The sequence below is a fragment of the Cebidichthys violaceus genome, unplaced genomic scaffold (assembly GCF_023349555.1).
Source record: "Cebidichthys violaceus isolate CVI_PGR_0920_01 unplaced genomic scaffold, fCebVio1.0.p SCAF_21, whole genome shotgun sequence".
Taxonomy (NCBI): domain Eukaryota; kingdom Metazoa; phylum Chordata; class Actinopteri; order Perciformes; family Stichaeidae; genus Cebidichthys; species Cebidichthys violaceus.
In genome coordinates, this window is record NW_027176384.1 from 6,349,856 (window position 1) to 6,365,772 (window position 15,917).

The 15,917-nt window shown below is 40.8% G+C and overlaps 1 protein-coding gene across 1 annotated transcript in view; it reads right to left on the reverse strand.

Annotated features, from left to right (window-relative positions):
- chst11 (carbohydrate (chondroitin 4) sulfotransferase 11) overlaps positions 1-15,917 on the reverse strand; it is a 92,810-nt gene that overhangs the window by 26,468 nt on the left and 50,425 nt on the right. The window contains exon 2 of the mRNA XM_068717068.1: positions 8,737-8,822. Within this exon, the coding sequence (XP_068573169.1) occupies positions 8,737-8,822 (86 nt within the window). The remainder of the gene's footprint in view (positions 1-8,736; positions 8,823-15,917) is intronic.

Consider the following 15,917-nt stretch of genomic DNA (forward strand, 5'->3'; position numbering starts at 1 on the left):
ACACACACACACACACACACACACACACACACACACACACAAGTAATCCAAGGGATTGTGGGGTGGTGAAACAATCCAGACAGGTATTATCTAGTGGCACACAGACACATGCAGACACTTTCCTCCCTTTGCTGGATACATTAATTTATGAAACACTAAAATGACCACTCTCCACAACATGATTAATATTCACAGTTAATTTTTAACCATTTCCAATTGGAGCTGTTGGTTGTCCAACCGGACTTCATCTCTCTCAAATTGTAATTTGCCAAAAATTCAACCAAGTTATGTTTTTTTGGGAGGGACAAATTTTCACCAGTCTCTCGATTTACCAATATACCTTTCTGTCCACATTATTATGAATTCTGGGCCATGACTAGAGAGAATGAGACCGTGGATGCAAGTGGCCAAAATGTGTCAGCATCTGACCAGGTTGCCTCCTGAAAACCTCTCTGCGGAGGTATTCTACACAAGTTTAAAAGGATGGGCCCTGGGTAAGCACAAAAACACACGAGAGGGATTCCACCTTCCTTGGCGACGCCTTGGAATCCCTTAGAAAAAGTTGGAGGAGGTGGCTGAAGAGAAGGATGTGTAAGTTACTTTGCTTAGCCTGCTGCCAAGGCAACCCAAACTCAGATATTCAGTGGAGACAATTGGGAGAGGACATTCTGATTGAGGATCTTTCTTGGTGAACAAGTTCTCAAACAAACGCAACAAAACAAGTCATTTTCCGTTTCCAAAAAAAAACTGTTGCCCAGTTGTCATGGTCCTGTAAAGGTTCAACTTTGCTCTGGGCCCTTTAAAGAGAAAGAGAGATTGCCCTACAATTCTGTTAGGACCGTCCCTCCAAGTAAGTAAAAAATAAAATGCCGCAGAGAAGTTGTAGTTAACGTCGGTGATATACACTAGGAATTGAATGCTGTCACTTTGACGTTAGCCATTGGTATGTGGACTGCCGTTTTGGCATTTTGGCCGTCGTCATCATGTTTTTGAGGAACCAGAAGTAACACAAGAGGGTGGAACTAAGTACAACTGAACGCTGAATAAGACATGTTTAGGCTAACTAAAATGTTACTTTCCTGAACTAAAATTACACTGTGAAAAGGTTAAAGTTATAAAAACACGGAAAGCTCAGACAACCCTGAAACTGTATAACTTCGTGGTAGAAACCTGTCAATTCACAAGGTGGCCCCGTCCGATAACATACCCTGCTTTATGGTCTATTTGACTAAATGAATATCATGCTGTATTGAAGAAGACTTGAAACTAGAGATTGAGACCATAAACCTGTAAAATGTTTACACTGTTTACTGAGGTAATAAATCAAGTAGAGTCATTTTCTCATAGACTTCTATACAATCGGACTAGTAACAATGCATGTCCACATTGACATTGACAAAACCGAGGTTATCGGTATGAGGTGTGGCTTTGTGGCTACGTAGTGTGTGATGACTAGGGATGGGTATTGTTTTGTTTTTTTTCGATACCGGTGCTAAAACGATACTTTTAAAACGATACCGGTGCCTAAACGGTGCCTGAACCGATACTTTAAAAAAACAAACACACAAAACGACGATTGACGACATTAAAGAAAGGCTTTTTTTTATTGCCAAGGCAATTTGTTTTCTTCAAATTGAACAATATATTAACTGTTTGAAGTATACTATAAATATAAATAAATACAAAACACTTGGCTTCAAACTACAGCTTCAAACTTTTTAACTTCAAACTATGAACAATATATTAACTGTTAACAACAGTTTACAGTATACTTAAATAAATATAAATAAACTTCAGCAATTCTTTTGCAGAAATATGAGCAGATTTGCCTTGGCACCGAAAGGAAGCACCAAACGCATTTCAGTCGGCTCAGGCACCGATATGAAGCACCGAACGTATTTCAGTCGGCTCAGGCACCGAAAGGAAGCACCGAACGTATTTCAGTCGGCTCAGGCACCGAAAGGAAGCACCGAACGTATTTCAATCGGCTCAGGCATCGAAAGAAAGCACCGAACGTATTTCAGTCGGCTCAGGCACCGAAAGGAAGCACCGAACGTATTTCAGTCGGCTCAGGCACCGAAAGAAAGCACCGAACGTATTTCAGTCGGCTCAGGCACCGATATGAAGCACCGAACGTATTCAGTCGGCTCAGGCACCGAAAGGAAGCACCGAACGTATTTCAGTCGGCTCAGGCACCGAAATGAAACACCGAAATCTGCGTTGCGTTTCGGTCCGCTAGGCACCGGTCGTATAGTGAGGTGATGCTTATGTTGGCTGTAACGTCCGTTTTAGGCCACCAGTGGCAGTATTTCAATCGGCTCAGGCACCAAAAGGAAGTACCGAACGTATTTCAATCGGCTCAGGCACCGAAAGGAAGCACCGAAATCTGCGTTGCGTTTCGGTCCGGTAGGCACCTGTTGTACCGGTTTTTGGTACTCAACCCTAGTGATGACACAGGAAGTGAGAGAACATGGCCGCCACTGACTCATTGACCATAACTGCACAGTGTATGGATACATACAGTAGTTGCAGCCCTGCTGTTATAGCTGTGAAGTTAACATTTCTGATTAACTAGGTCTGTTTTTAGACATTGTTTTCATTGGGTAGGTGTTTTTGCCATGCCCAGTATGCTGAAACATCCCGATCTGTCTATCAAACAAGTTCTTTTCACAAATTAGTGTACACACATCTGATTCTATCAAATTAAATTAGTTTCAATTAAAACCATGTACAGATGGAAAAAATGGAAGCATACAGTCCATTACTGTGAGTAAATTGTCGTTCAGAGTGTAAAGAGAAAAAGTCGAAACAAAAAAAGTGTAACTAATCTTACATAAATTAAATCTAAGCCTTTCTGAAACTTTAAACCCAAAACACAGGATTTTACTTTGGAAGATTTCTTTTTCGGCTCTATATCCTTGTGGGAGAGAGATACATAACAACAGACACACACAAACTATGAACACATACTTCCATTACAGTGGCACTCCATTAGTGCTGATGTTAGCTTTGAGTCATTCATCCCAGTATGCACATCCTCAGTCCTGATCTCTGAATCAGCATTTAACTGTAAGCCAGGGATTGGCTCGGTAATTATGGTGTCTACATGCTTCTGGAAGAAAAAAAAAACCTTTCCATGAGAAGGAAAGGTAATTACTGTGTAAGGAAATGAGTTTCCTTCCCGGCCTTTAGATGGTATCTGACCATGTGTGTGGCCACATCAAATCATTCCCTCTGAAGGTTTTATTGCATTTAGCAAATCAACTCACTCTGATTTTAATTCTGATTAAAGAAACCAGTGTGGGCCCCAAGGAAGCAGACTTCAGTTCAGTACTGTGATGTAGTGCAAACACTCTCTAGAGTAAAAGTAGCAAAGAAGAGGATCTCTGCGAGTTTTTGGAAGACATCTTTTGCTCCCTGCCTACTGTATACCTCGCCAAAAGGGAAGTTAAGCCTTGGAAAACTGTAATCTATATCTATAGAACAAGGCGAGAACAAGGCGAGCAAGGCCCTGGGTATGAACACAAGAGTTTGGAAAGTGGCACACAGTCATAGCACCTGCCCCATGTTTGACAAACAAAATAATATAAATAATATAAAACCACAAATTATTGTTTTAATATTTCTACTTTATTTTTTTCAATGCTATTCAAGTGTGTCAACCAACGGTAATTTTTCAAAAGTATTCCGCACGTTCCCTCAACTCGCTTTACCCCAACCTTAAACCCTAGTCTGAAACCAAAAGTCAACCAGTGAAGAAAATGAAAATGCCTTTGCCAAAATATGCCAAAAATGTCCCCACTGTGATGGTCTACAATTCAAATTGCTTCTCACAGAGCCAGAACACACACTCACTCTCTCTCTCTCTCGCTCACACACACACACACACACACACACACACACACACACACACACACACACACACATACACAGCAACAGCTCTTTCTTGACCACTGACCCCAAGCACCCTGTTAACGTTTACTCTAGCTGCAGTAAGAACCCCCTGTGCACACAGAAATATATCAATGGGACTTTACATGGGTGAGAACGTGTGGAAAAATCCTTCATGGAAAATGAACCTTCGGCGAGTCCACGTGCACCGGGTCTAATCCTGACTGTCCAGAAAACCACTTAAAGCCTTCCCTCCAATCATATACCTTTATAAGATACATGCCATGGTGATTAATGGCCAACAGAGGAAAAAAAGAACCCGACAGTGGATGCGAGAAAAGGAAAGAAAAGTGAGCTTGAGGCAGCACAGGACAGAGGAGAGAGAGCACAGGGAGTAAAAGGACAGTTGGAGGTGTGAGGGATGAGACAGACCAGGGTTAGTTGCAGACCAAAGAGGCAGGCGGACAGTAGGTGATAGATAGTGAGGAGGACAGTGATGAGAGAACAGAAGAGGAGCAGAAGCTATCCAATCCATCACTGTGATAGGATCACCTCCAGCAATGTCCTCCTGTCTCACTCTTCTAGTCAGCTGCTGCACCACTACTGAAAAAAGTATTGTTCTTCAGCCTCTGCAATATATATATATTAGTGGTGGGCAACGATTACAATTTTTAATCGCGATTAATCGCATGATTTTTTTGCGATTAATCGCATTGTTATGCGCAAAGTTCAATAATAAATTCAAAAGTTGTGTATTGCGCACTTTTATTTTAAAAGTACTGCTATAAGAACAAAAGTGCAACAACATTTGGTTTGCAAACACTTTAAACAAATACGGAGCTTTGTAACAGCAGTATTCCCTTTACACAGTAGCAGTTAATATACAGCTTGATATGATAATAGATATTCAGCCGGTGTTCAGAACTTTATTTTCATGTGTGTAATAGATGCAATTTGAAATATACACCTTGAAAAGTGCAATGTCATGTTTTTTTTCTTTTTTTTATGTTTGTTAAATTATCAGTAGCGATAACTAAATGATATGCTTATTATACATATTCCAAACAAAAAAACTTTAAAAACTCCCAAAAAATTATTTAAATGAATCATCTCTTATTTGCTTTTTTGGGTATTTTGGTCAGACACCTTATGCAACGCTGATTAGCGTGTAATATGTGTGGTATTAGTTATAAATGTACGTTGGTACATAGAGGGTGATAAGAAGCTGTACCTGGAGGGACTTAGGACCCAGGGGAATGTAGGTGAAGCATGGGAACCTGGAGGGAGTCTGTACCATGGCAGTAACATACGTGGAAGTTATGCTAATAAAGAGTTGCAGTTAAGAGCAGTTTGTTCTCACGTGCTTATATGTTTATTTAAAAACACGATAATATGTATTTTGATATTGTCACGTCTGATCCTGTAACGAGACAATCGCAAGCGTGTGTGTGTGAGTGAGACAGGAGGGACCGATGGTGACGGAGTGAAGGGGGGTTCCGGACTGGGCGTGTCACCCGGGGGGGGCGGCAGCAAGAGAAGGAAGAGACGCCACACAAACACAGCTGTTCACCGCTCGGTACGGTTCTGGGGTAAAAATGTCCAAAAAATGCGTTAACACGTGATAAAATAATTGTCAGCGTTAATTAATTAATGCGTTAACACGATAATAACGTGACTTGCCCAGCACTAATATATATATATATATATATATATATATATATATATATATATATATATATATATATATATATACAGCCCCTCCCCCATTCTGTTCCAAATGTCTATTTTGGGAAAAAGTGGTTTTGCATGATGAAGAGCACACACATTGTGTATAGAACCCTTTTCTATTATTAACTCTGATGACGTATTTTTGTGGGTGGAGCACAGAATAATTCTCTGAACATGTGACTTAACGCTGGGTAGCAAGTTTTGTGGGCTTGCTTTTTTTTATAATGGCTGAAAATATTTGTTTCTCTCATTATGTACAGACACTCATTGACTGTTACTTGTTAACATCGTCAAAATTGAGAGCAGACGGGAGTTCCAGTGAGGAGGGCTGCCTAATTAGCTTGCTAAATCGACCATGCTTTGATATAAACCCCACAGCAGGCCATCTTTTCATCTCTGTAATAGTTTAGCCTATTAGCAATATTTTCTCTCCATCTCTGAAACGCTTAGCTGATATTGTAGCATGCTATACTAGAATTCACAATATTGAATTGCAATAGAGATTCTGGTACCCAACAACACAGCAAGATTACATTTTTGATGTGAAACTTTAGGCCACTACTCTGAGATGTTTAGTGTTTACCACCACGTCTTTTGCTTTGCTTCTAGCTAACATTATGACGTAATCAAGATGGCTGTAAAAGAGTCTGTACTGTTCATCCTGGCCAACCCTTTTTAGAGCATTAAGCTGTTGAATTTATTTCCTACCTTCAACCATTGGTTTCAGATCACTTGCTTGAGATCTGTAATCCATCACAGCAAACAGAGTCCCTTTGCTTTTTCTCAGAATTATCATTGCAAGCAGGCTTTGAGAACTCATGATGCATGCAAGGACGCTCTGAGGCGAGCACCCTTTTAAAAGGAAACTTATTACAACTTGAGTTTTATTGCCAAAGCTTGAAAGCTTGTAGTTTGAGGTTTTTGTAGTTCTGTTGGTTGTAAGTAGCATTGTACACACCAAAGTAAGTAGGACAAATTACAACCCAAACTGTCCATTGAAAACAGCTTAAACACTTCCTGGTTCAACTTTGACTTACTTGACTTAACTTTTCTTATCATATGAGGGTTTATTACAGACATATAACAGGTGTGCTTTGTGTCGGTTTTGTCTCAAAATAAAATTAGACTACGTAATCTGGTAAAACTGTTGGCTTGCTTACAAACTGTCTGATTATCTGAATAATCAGGCTTGTTTAGACTAATTTTGACATTTTTATAGTGATGTTACTGCATTCAAAGATATCAGCAATTATTCTAGTGCAGAAACTAAAACCCAAGTTGTAATAAAGCATAGTTTTCCTTTAAAAACCCAAGCATATGACCATTTCTGACTTTGGCTACTCCTTGTAGTAGCATCATAAAAACAAAACTGTGTAGCCAGATACGTAGCAACTAGGGTAGATTTTCTTTCTGTGTCATGTTGTTAGGCTGACATGATGCCATTAAGTGTGAGGATGAGTGATATGTTAAGATATGATTTACGTTATGTAACATACGTTACTTACGTCGATACGTAATATAGCCTACATAACTAAGTAACAAAAACACTTATTTTAACCCAAACCACAATCTTTTCCTAAACCTAACCAAGTAGTTTCCTATGAACACGGAAGTTTATTTTAAAAAACTGACGACAGATGGGTACGTAGAGTGCTATAGTTTGAAGCGTTGGGCCACTGATGAGTTAAGAGTGAGAACTTGTTGGTTTTTACATGCAAATCTTTGATTGTTTGTTTTTGTTCTGGGAAAACATATTTATTGTTGTGCAGCTGACAATACTGTGCCTCCACCTCCCTGTACTGAGAATCAATGAGCTAAAACCACCCACAGACTGCACTGATTGCCTCTGGGCTAATTTTCAGGTGCCATCAAAAAAAAAACTTGAAAGAAATCTGCAATCACGACAAAATTCTACACAAAGGGGCTTTTTTGTTATCAATGACTCAGTTAGCATTATCATTTTTACAACATTTGCTTTTTGTCTTCCAAATTAGACTTCTTTTTTCATACAGCTTATGAATGCAATACTTTTTTGGCAGCCACATCTAAATAGAGTTGGCTGCCAGCAAAGCCTTTTTGACAAAATATGGCCCGGAAGGGAGGAAATCATCCTAAAAGTATCAGGTGCTTTGGAAAACCGTCAGCAGTAATAAATGCAAAATACACAAGTTTTGTAGGTAATGGGCAGAATTGTGTGAAGCCATCAATACACTTTTTAAGATCTTTTTAAGAATTATGATAAATTGATACTGTGGATGGCACACTTTTTTTTAACGTAGGTGTATTATTATTTTTATCTTGCCTTGTTCAGCTTTGATAGTAACCATTAACAGAGGGTGTTCTTGCTAGACCTTTGTCCCTATCTCCATTTCATTCTGAAATCCTCTCTTTCTCTCCTATCTGTAAAGTAAACTGCTCAATAAAGCAGAAAAGTCATTAAAGCTGCAACCCATAATATGCATTAATTTCCTGCCGGCAAACATGTAGCAGGTGTCATGCTCTCAGATGGCTACTCAGATGGGATTGTGGAATGCTAAATGATGTGAGGCTTCAGTGGCTGGAACAAACACTGACAGTGCAATAATAACCCCGCTATTCGTGGGGACAAGTGAGGAATACCACCTGCTGATGCTTAATACTTTAGTTTAATTGCCTTGTTTCTTCCTCTCTGTCCTTGAGAGAAGTAAGTTGCTAGACTTCAGCAAAACCTTGGTTCCTTGTTTGCCCCTTGTTTGTCCCTTGTTTGTCCCTTGTTTGTCCATTTTCATTCGTGAAAGCCTGAAGATGGCTTTATCGCCTCGGGCCAGTAACGCTGCCTACCGTACGAAAGATGGACAGCCATTATGCTAATGTTGTCATGAGCAGGTCATGGGCAGGTCAATGTGGACTATGGGGGAGGGGTGTATAATAAAAAACTAGGTAGGATGCTTGCACACAGGCAGGCATAGACCGAAAATACTAAACTGAAGTCAGCTGGGGAAGCGTTTCAAACAGCCTTATTGGGTCAGACCTCTGACAGCTGGAGGCGAGTACAAATAGGAAGAAATGAGGGTCAAGAGAGATAGACATAGAGATACATACAGAGGAAGCAGTTGAGCGAGCATGTCAGCCTCCTACCTGCTTGGGGTTGTAGAGCTCCTGCAGGGCGTTACGGGACCCTTTCCTACAGCAGCCATCCACCACGAATGGGTTCCTCCGCATGACTGCAAAACAGAGAGGAAACATAACTATCAACTGAGGATCAATCACACCAACCGGCCCAGTCAAACGAAAGGAAGGAACGAGACAAACTTATTGAGAGGAATCAGTTAAGACCTTTGTTGCTCAAGAACGAGTCAAAAACATTGACTCTCATCTTCAAGAAAACTGACACTCTAAATATGTAGTATTCTTCTACTGGAATACAGTCTGTTGTTAACGCATTTTGTAAACACCTCTTAAAGTTAGTTAACGCTATCTAACTTTTGATATCCACAAGTGCTAACTACTGTAGAAGGGCACTCAGGGATCGCAGACCTCCACCAAGGCCATGCCTTATCTTGCAATGTTATTAATGAAAGTGAAAAAATAATTTGGATCCTCCCAAATGTAATGGTTTCTTCCGTGGCCCATGTTACACCCTTCTACCACGTTCCATGAAAATCGAGCAAGTAGTTTTTTTGCAATCCTTCTGACAAATCAAACTGAAAACATAACCTCTGTGATGGAGGTAGTTAAAGGATCTTTGACCCGTTGAATTTTCCACGTTTCTCTTCTATCAATTGCTTTAAAGACACCATGATTAGACAACATATTTGAAAGCTGGGTGAATGGGACACAGCATGGATGCATTAATAGAGCTGGGTACGTTGTCGCATAGCTGCCTTGCTGTCAGTTTATCCCAATGTCCAACTGTGGAACGGCAACCAAAAAAAGTGTGGCCAGAAAAACTTTTGATTTAAAATCTTTGACTGCCAGCTAGATCAGTTTTTTCTCTTTACATCATTTATTTTCAAACCATGAAAGTTACATTCCCACAACCTAGAAAAGCTATTTTGTATGTGTGATGTTATCTCAGTGTGAAGTCAGTTTGAAAAGGGAAAATTGTTTAATTTCTTTTCTTTTTTAAACAGTCGCTTCTGTTCAGGAGTTGTGATTTTTGAACGTACATATTATGGTGATATATGGACAAAGATAGCAAAGGTGGCTTTTGCCCCCTTCTTCTGAATAGAATACGCCAACTCTGTTTGATTATATTGATTTGTATTTCTTTAATGGTGAAGAAAACCTATGATCAGAAGACTTGTTCCTTCTCTGGGCGGTATTCTTGTGATTGATGCAAAAGTGAAACCCAACTACTCTTTGATTTAGCCGTGGACCCCCATGGACCCATCCTCAAGGACGCTACTTTGGAAACCATTGCTTTAAACAAGCTACTGCAGCGAGGAGGCGGCAGAAAGCTACAGGGATAAATAATGAGTGCCATGACTATATGCCAAGGGCGAAGCCACAGTTCAGCGTTTGTTTGGCTGGATCTCAGCTCTTTACACAACTCGATACAGAGCGGTAGCTGCTGGCAGCAGCTCAGTGGGAGCAGCCAGTGCAACACTCCGCCCCCGCCAACACACTCTCTCCAATTACTCTGGATGGAAAAAAACGCTGAAGGACGGCACAGGATCGACAAGGGAAGAAATGGGACCACTAACGAGAAAGCCAAGGATTTAATGGCAGTTTATTCCACACGTCATCTGTTATGCGGATGAACATGTGTTACTGCCATCAGGAGAGCTCATGATGAGAACGACGCACGTTCACACTGGATACATTTCTATACAGTGCATCGTCTCCATCAGTAGACCTTACCAGTTAACTTTACAAGTAATTAATCATACTACGACGTGAAGAACAAACTATGCTTTGTTTATTGTTGATACACTGTTGTACCTTTTTCATTTAGTAACCTTACACCCAATGCGAGGGTCCTGGGACAGAGGATGTCGTATGTGTACAGATTGTAAAGCCCTCTGAGGCAAATTTGTGATTTGTGATTTTGGGCTATACAAACAGAACTTTTGAGCAGCTCAGAACTGATTACTTGATAAGTTGATTAGCAATTGACAGCAATTTGATAACTGATTGTCATTTATCAAGAAAAAGAGTTCCAACCTCTCAAAAACGTTACTTTTGTCTATTTACTTTTTTAAAGCCTAATTCCAGTTTCAGTATTTAATCATTTTCCCCCAGGAACTAGCATTTCACCACGAGAAAATGTATCCCTGGCATTGTTTAGCATTTAGACCTTCATGATGGGTATAGTAAAACAGTAATGCCCTTTTTTACAGACCCGTAATTCTGTAATAATTATTAAGAGCCGGAGACCTAATGTCAACGCAATCTCTTGTTGAGCCTAAAACTAAAATCCTAGCAACAGCCCTGGTTGCACTTTAAATAACAAATAATTAACTTACATTAGTCACATTCAAATAATATAATTATAAAGAAATGTAAAAAATAATTATGCACACCGTACGGTTTTCTACATATTTCCAAATGTGTGAGTAATGGTCAGTGCTTATGTTTGTGAGTGACAAATAATGTAGTGGGATATGGGGTGTGGATGGATTACTGAAGGTGTCTACCGGGTACAGGCTCAGGGGCCTGAGGGGTCAGGGGGTCCCTGTGGTTCACCTGCAAAACGACCACAAAGAGATGCAAAACGACAAAAAAATAGACAAAAAATTACTATAAAGAGACACAAAACTACCATTGATGCAAAACAACCACTAAGAGAAGCATATAAACAACCAAGAGATGCAAGACGAAGAGACACAAAATGACCATTACAAGATGCAAAACGACCACAAAGACATAAAATTACTACAAAGAGACTCAAAACTACCATATAGAGACCCAAATTGACCACAAAGAGAAGTAAAACCACCAAATTGACCACAGAGCGATGCAAAATGACAACAAAGAGATGTAAAAACGACTACAAAAAAGACACAAAACGACTACAAAGTGACGCCAAACAAGCACAAAGAGATGCAAAGCGACTACAAAGAGGCACAAAGGTCTTTGTTTAGCCTCCACTCTGAGTAGCTTGCTCCTCTGTGGGAGAGCAGTGTTTTTTTGTCATTGTCTGTACCCAGGGGCCTGTCATCTCGAAACCCATCGGACATATTTCTGTACGTTTGCCTTTATTTACAGTGTGCAGTGGGAGCAGTACAGCATTGAAGTTTGCACATCCGCTGTGCAAAGCTGATAATGTCACAATCCACATTTGCTCATTTACACACCTGCTCATCGCACTGAACTGTAAACTTACAAATCTGTTGACTACAAACATGTAAATCTGTCTCTGCCTTCTAGCCAGTACACACTAGGTGTCCACATAATGAGGATGTTGTTTGTGAATGTCAGTGTTTTCATCTTCTATATCCTATTTTAATTTTTTTGCTGCAGCAGTGGCCAAATTTCCCTTCAAAAATCAATACGGGTTTGTCTGCTCTTACTCCCTTCTCACGTCGGAGGTACATCAAAGCAAGGAAGGCGCTACGCATTCCTCAGAGGGCTATTGGTTTTTAAAAAGAAAAACCCTGGTTAAAAATTGAAGGATGGAGTGTGCTGAGGCTGGCGCTGACCACAGATATACCAAGTATCCCTGTATGTGAACTGTAATCTCTCTATTGGCCCAAACCACATCCATTGACGGAGCCCTGGGGAGTCAGCTGAGCGCTTGTTAGTGTAACGAGCCCCAACAGACAGCCATGACCTTCAAACACCGAGGGGAGGATGAAGAGGCGAGGGATGCCTTTACACACACACACACACACACACACACACACACACACACACACGCATGTACATGCACGATTAATCATGCGCTCACACACACACACACACACACACACACACACACACACACACACACACACACACACACACACACGGAGCATGATTGATAACCTCTTGGCTTAAGCTGGTATTTATTAATGCGCTGCATTAACACTGCGTCCTACTATGGATGATGTAAACAGGCAATTACTGCTTTTCTCTGAAGATGGAAGGTCTGAGTGCAATCATAGAATATTTGCTTTTTTAAAGTTGCTCACACTGAAAAGCACAAACATTTTGCACACACTACCACTCCCTGCAGGCTGATTCAGCAGAACAGCGGTGATTGCTGATTGCTGTGGACACAGGCTGGAGGTGGAGCTCAAGGTAATGAGGATTCTGTCCTGTGTGAGTGTGTGTGTGTGTGTGTGTGTGTGTGTGTGTGTGTGTGTGTGTGTGTGTGTGTGTGCCGCGTGGCACTGATGGGTTGCAGAGCTGTGGCGATATTTATCCACGAGCACCAGTGAGCCTGCTGCTAATGACGATGGATGCCAAAATAAATCAGGTTGAAAGCTTGTCCGCACTGAGTGTGAACACCATTCAATACTTCCAGGCGTCCGTCCTTCACCATAAGGGATGCTCAAGTTAGATTCAGTGCAGTGAGAAAAGATGCTACGCTATAGACCAAAGCTGGAAGTAAATGAGCAGCCATTATTGGGTGGCCACTCATTTGCAAAATGTGCGCATTAACACTGTAATGCACATAAATTACTTTTACAAAGTGTAGAATTTAACTGCATTTGAAGTTTGCACTGAAAATAACGTGATTGAAAATGATTGTGTTTTAAAATGCCAACTTAATTGGATTTACATTTGTTTGCTGAAGCAACAAGTTCTGAAGCCTTTCTGAGCTGACATGTTCGCTGCAGGCACTTCACAGTAAATGCCCTCAAGCGGGCGCCTGCTCGCTACATGCCCTGCTAATTCCAAGTGACTGAAAAGCTTTTATTGTGAAGCAGCGCTGCATGGAGGCATAGAATTTAGCCTTTAATTCTAACTCATTGCTCAATAAGATTTTGTTGTTTGCTTAAAACATTGAACTTTAGAGCGGCAGAGCTGCAGAGCTCCAGACTCGGCGCTGGAACCCATCTCTATTGTCGCTCTGCACTGCTCTCGTACGGCGATTACAGTTGATGACGCCATCCTGACTGAGTGGCTCATTCAAACTAATAAATGCACGCTATCATATCCTGATGATTGTCTCTGGTGTACACAATTTTCAGACACCACTTCCTTCTCTAAGCTGGGGACCAGCAAAGGGTCAGACGGAGGATGTGGGCCCGAGCCTGGAGCTCTGCAGCTAGACTCCTCTCTGAATGTTTGGCTTCTAATCCTCGTCCTTCTGGCTGTTTTTTCAACCAATTTCAAAGTGAAACAAACTTTCTGTGTAGATTTATGGCTTATTCGACCACCCTTGGAGAAAACAGAAAAAAAACAGAAAAGCTCATCATTCTTAATACCTCCCCCCCCCCCCCCCCCCCCCCCATCACTGTGCTCTGGTCTGTTCTGATGCCTCCAGGTATACACAAACGCCCACATCATATAACACACACAGCAAGCCAAACTGAACTGTTTAATCTGTGAGTAGTCCTATCTGTGTCCTGTATGCTGCCTTTGATTAACTGTTCATCTCATACATACACACACACACACACACACACACACACACACACACACACACACACACGCTGAAGCCACTGGGACCTGGACGAGGAAAAAAGAAAACCAACTTACAGAGCTTGGTCTGTTACCAGTGTACGCCCACCCAGTCAACTGAAACATAAGGTCACCCATAGTCCCCACACCTGGCTTATTGGTTGGTGGGAACTGAGCCGTAGCCATGGAAACAGCTACCGGCTCACAATCCTCTCACCTGCACCGGCTGCCTGGATTCCTCAGGTTTGGAATCAGGTAAGGTCATGGGAAAGCAGAGCCTTTTCATTTCCTCGGCGCTGACAGGTATTGACTGTGGGCTACTGCAAAGTACAAACACACTCATGATGATGTGCTAATAGGCTGAAGTACTAATAAATATGAGACCAGTGTTGTGGACTCACAGACTGTCAGCTACCTTCAAAAGTTACCTTCATACTCATTCTTGTGAAAGGGAACATTATTGATGCCACAGCCAGCAGCGCACATTCAATAATGCAAGACCATGAGCATTTGGAAGAGAAAATGGAATTTAACAGTGATTCCCTTTCACTCCCAGAGAAAGTTTCTGGAGCCACAATGTGCATTTAATGTAATATAATGCAATATCTGGTGCCAACATAGAACTGCACTTTTAGTCTACATTTGGCAACTGAATTTGAGTAATTTAACAATACATTTATATATATTTTTTAAAGTAAATTTCAACGGCTTTCATCTCCTCTGCAACTAACAGTTTAACTGCTTTTATCTCTTACTATTCAACAGACAGTTAAACTGCTTTTATCTCTTACTCTTCAACAGACAGTTTAACTGTTTTTATCTCTTACTCTTCAACAGACAGTTTAACTGTTTTTATATCTTACTCTTCAACTGACACATCAATGTCTTTGATCTCTTAGGCTTAGCTGACACTTTAACTACTTTTATCTCTTATGCTGTGTTGACACCACGAGGAACTCAGCAACAGGCTGCAAGTTATTTTCAGTGGAAGCCAGTGACATGAAGCTACAAACGGATGCCCGAAACGTGTTGCATGACGGGCGAGACGCGTTACAAATTTAACGTTGAGCTTGTCTAAACTTTCTTCAGCGCTCCAATGACGCAGCGAAGCATCAACCAGTCATATCTTGTTTCACCTTGTTCTGTTCCATCTAACAGAATGTCTCTAACCAGTTCTCAGTGCTATTTAAAGACATGACTACATCAAAGTACGCTTGAGCAACACCTCAGCGGGCAATGTAGTGGGCCACCCATGGCCATTTTGTTGCTTTCGTTGCTCGTAGTGTGAACACAGCATTACTCTTCAACAGTCCAACCACTTTCATCTTATAAACGAGCTTCGAGCTTTTGTTCTGTGATTACACTGAACAGTTCAACTGTTTCATCACTTTCACCTCAACTGAATCCTCAGCTCATTGCAGCAATTAATCTTTAACTGACATATCAACTGCTTTCAGTTATTACACTTAAGTGAAGTGACACTTCAACCCCTGAAGTGCTTCAGCTTCAACTTTAACTCTCAATCAGAATCTGACAAGCAAATAATGAACATTTAAACATTTTTTAACTTGTTTATATTGTTTAAAAAGCTCCAAAGAATCAGCATTTCACAACATATAAGGAGTTTTGAACGTTTCCAGTACATATGTTCAGTTGTGAACACATACACTGTTTTCAGAAAATGTTATTCATTCTTTCAAAATTTCACCAAATTTGCTAATCTGAGACATCTGAGTTATTGAGACATTTGAAGAGCTCCATTTGCC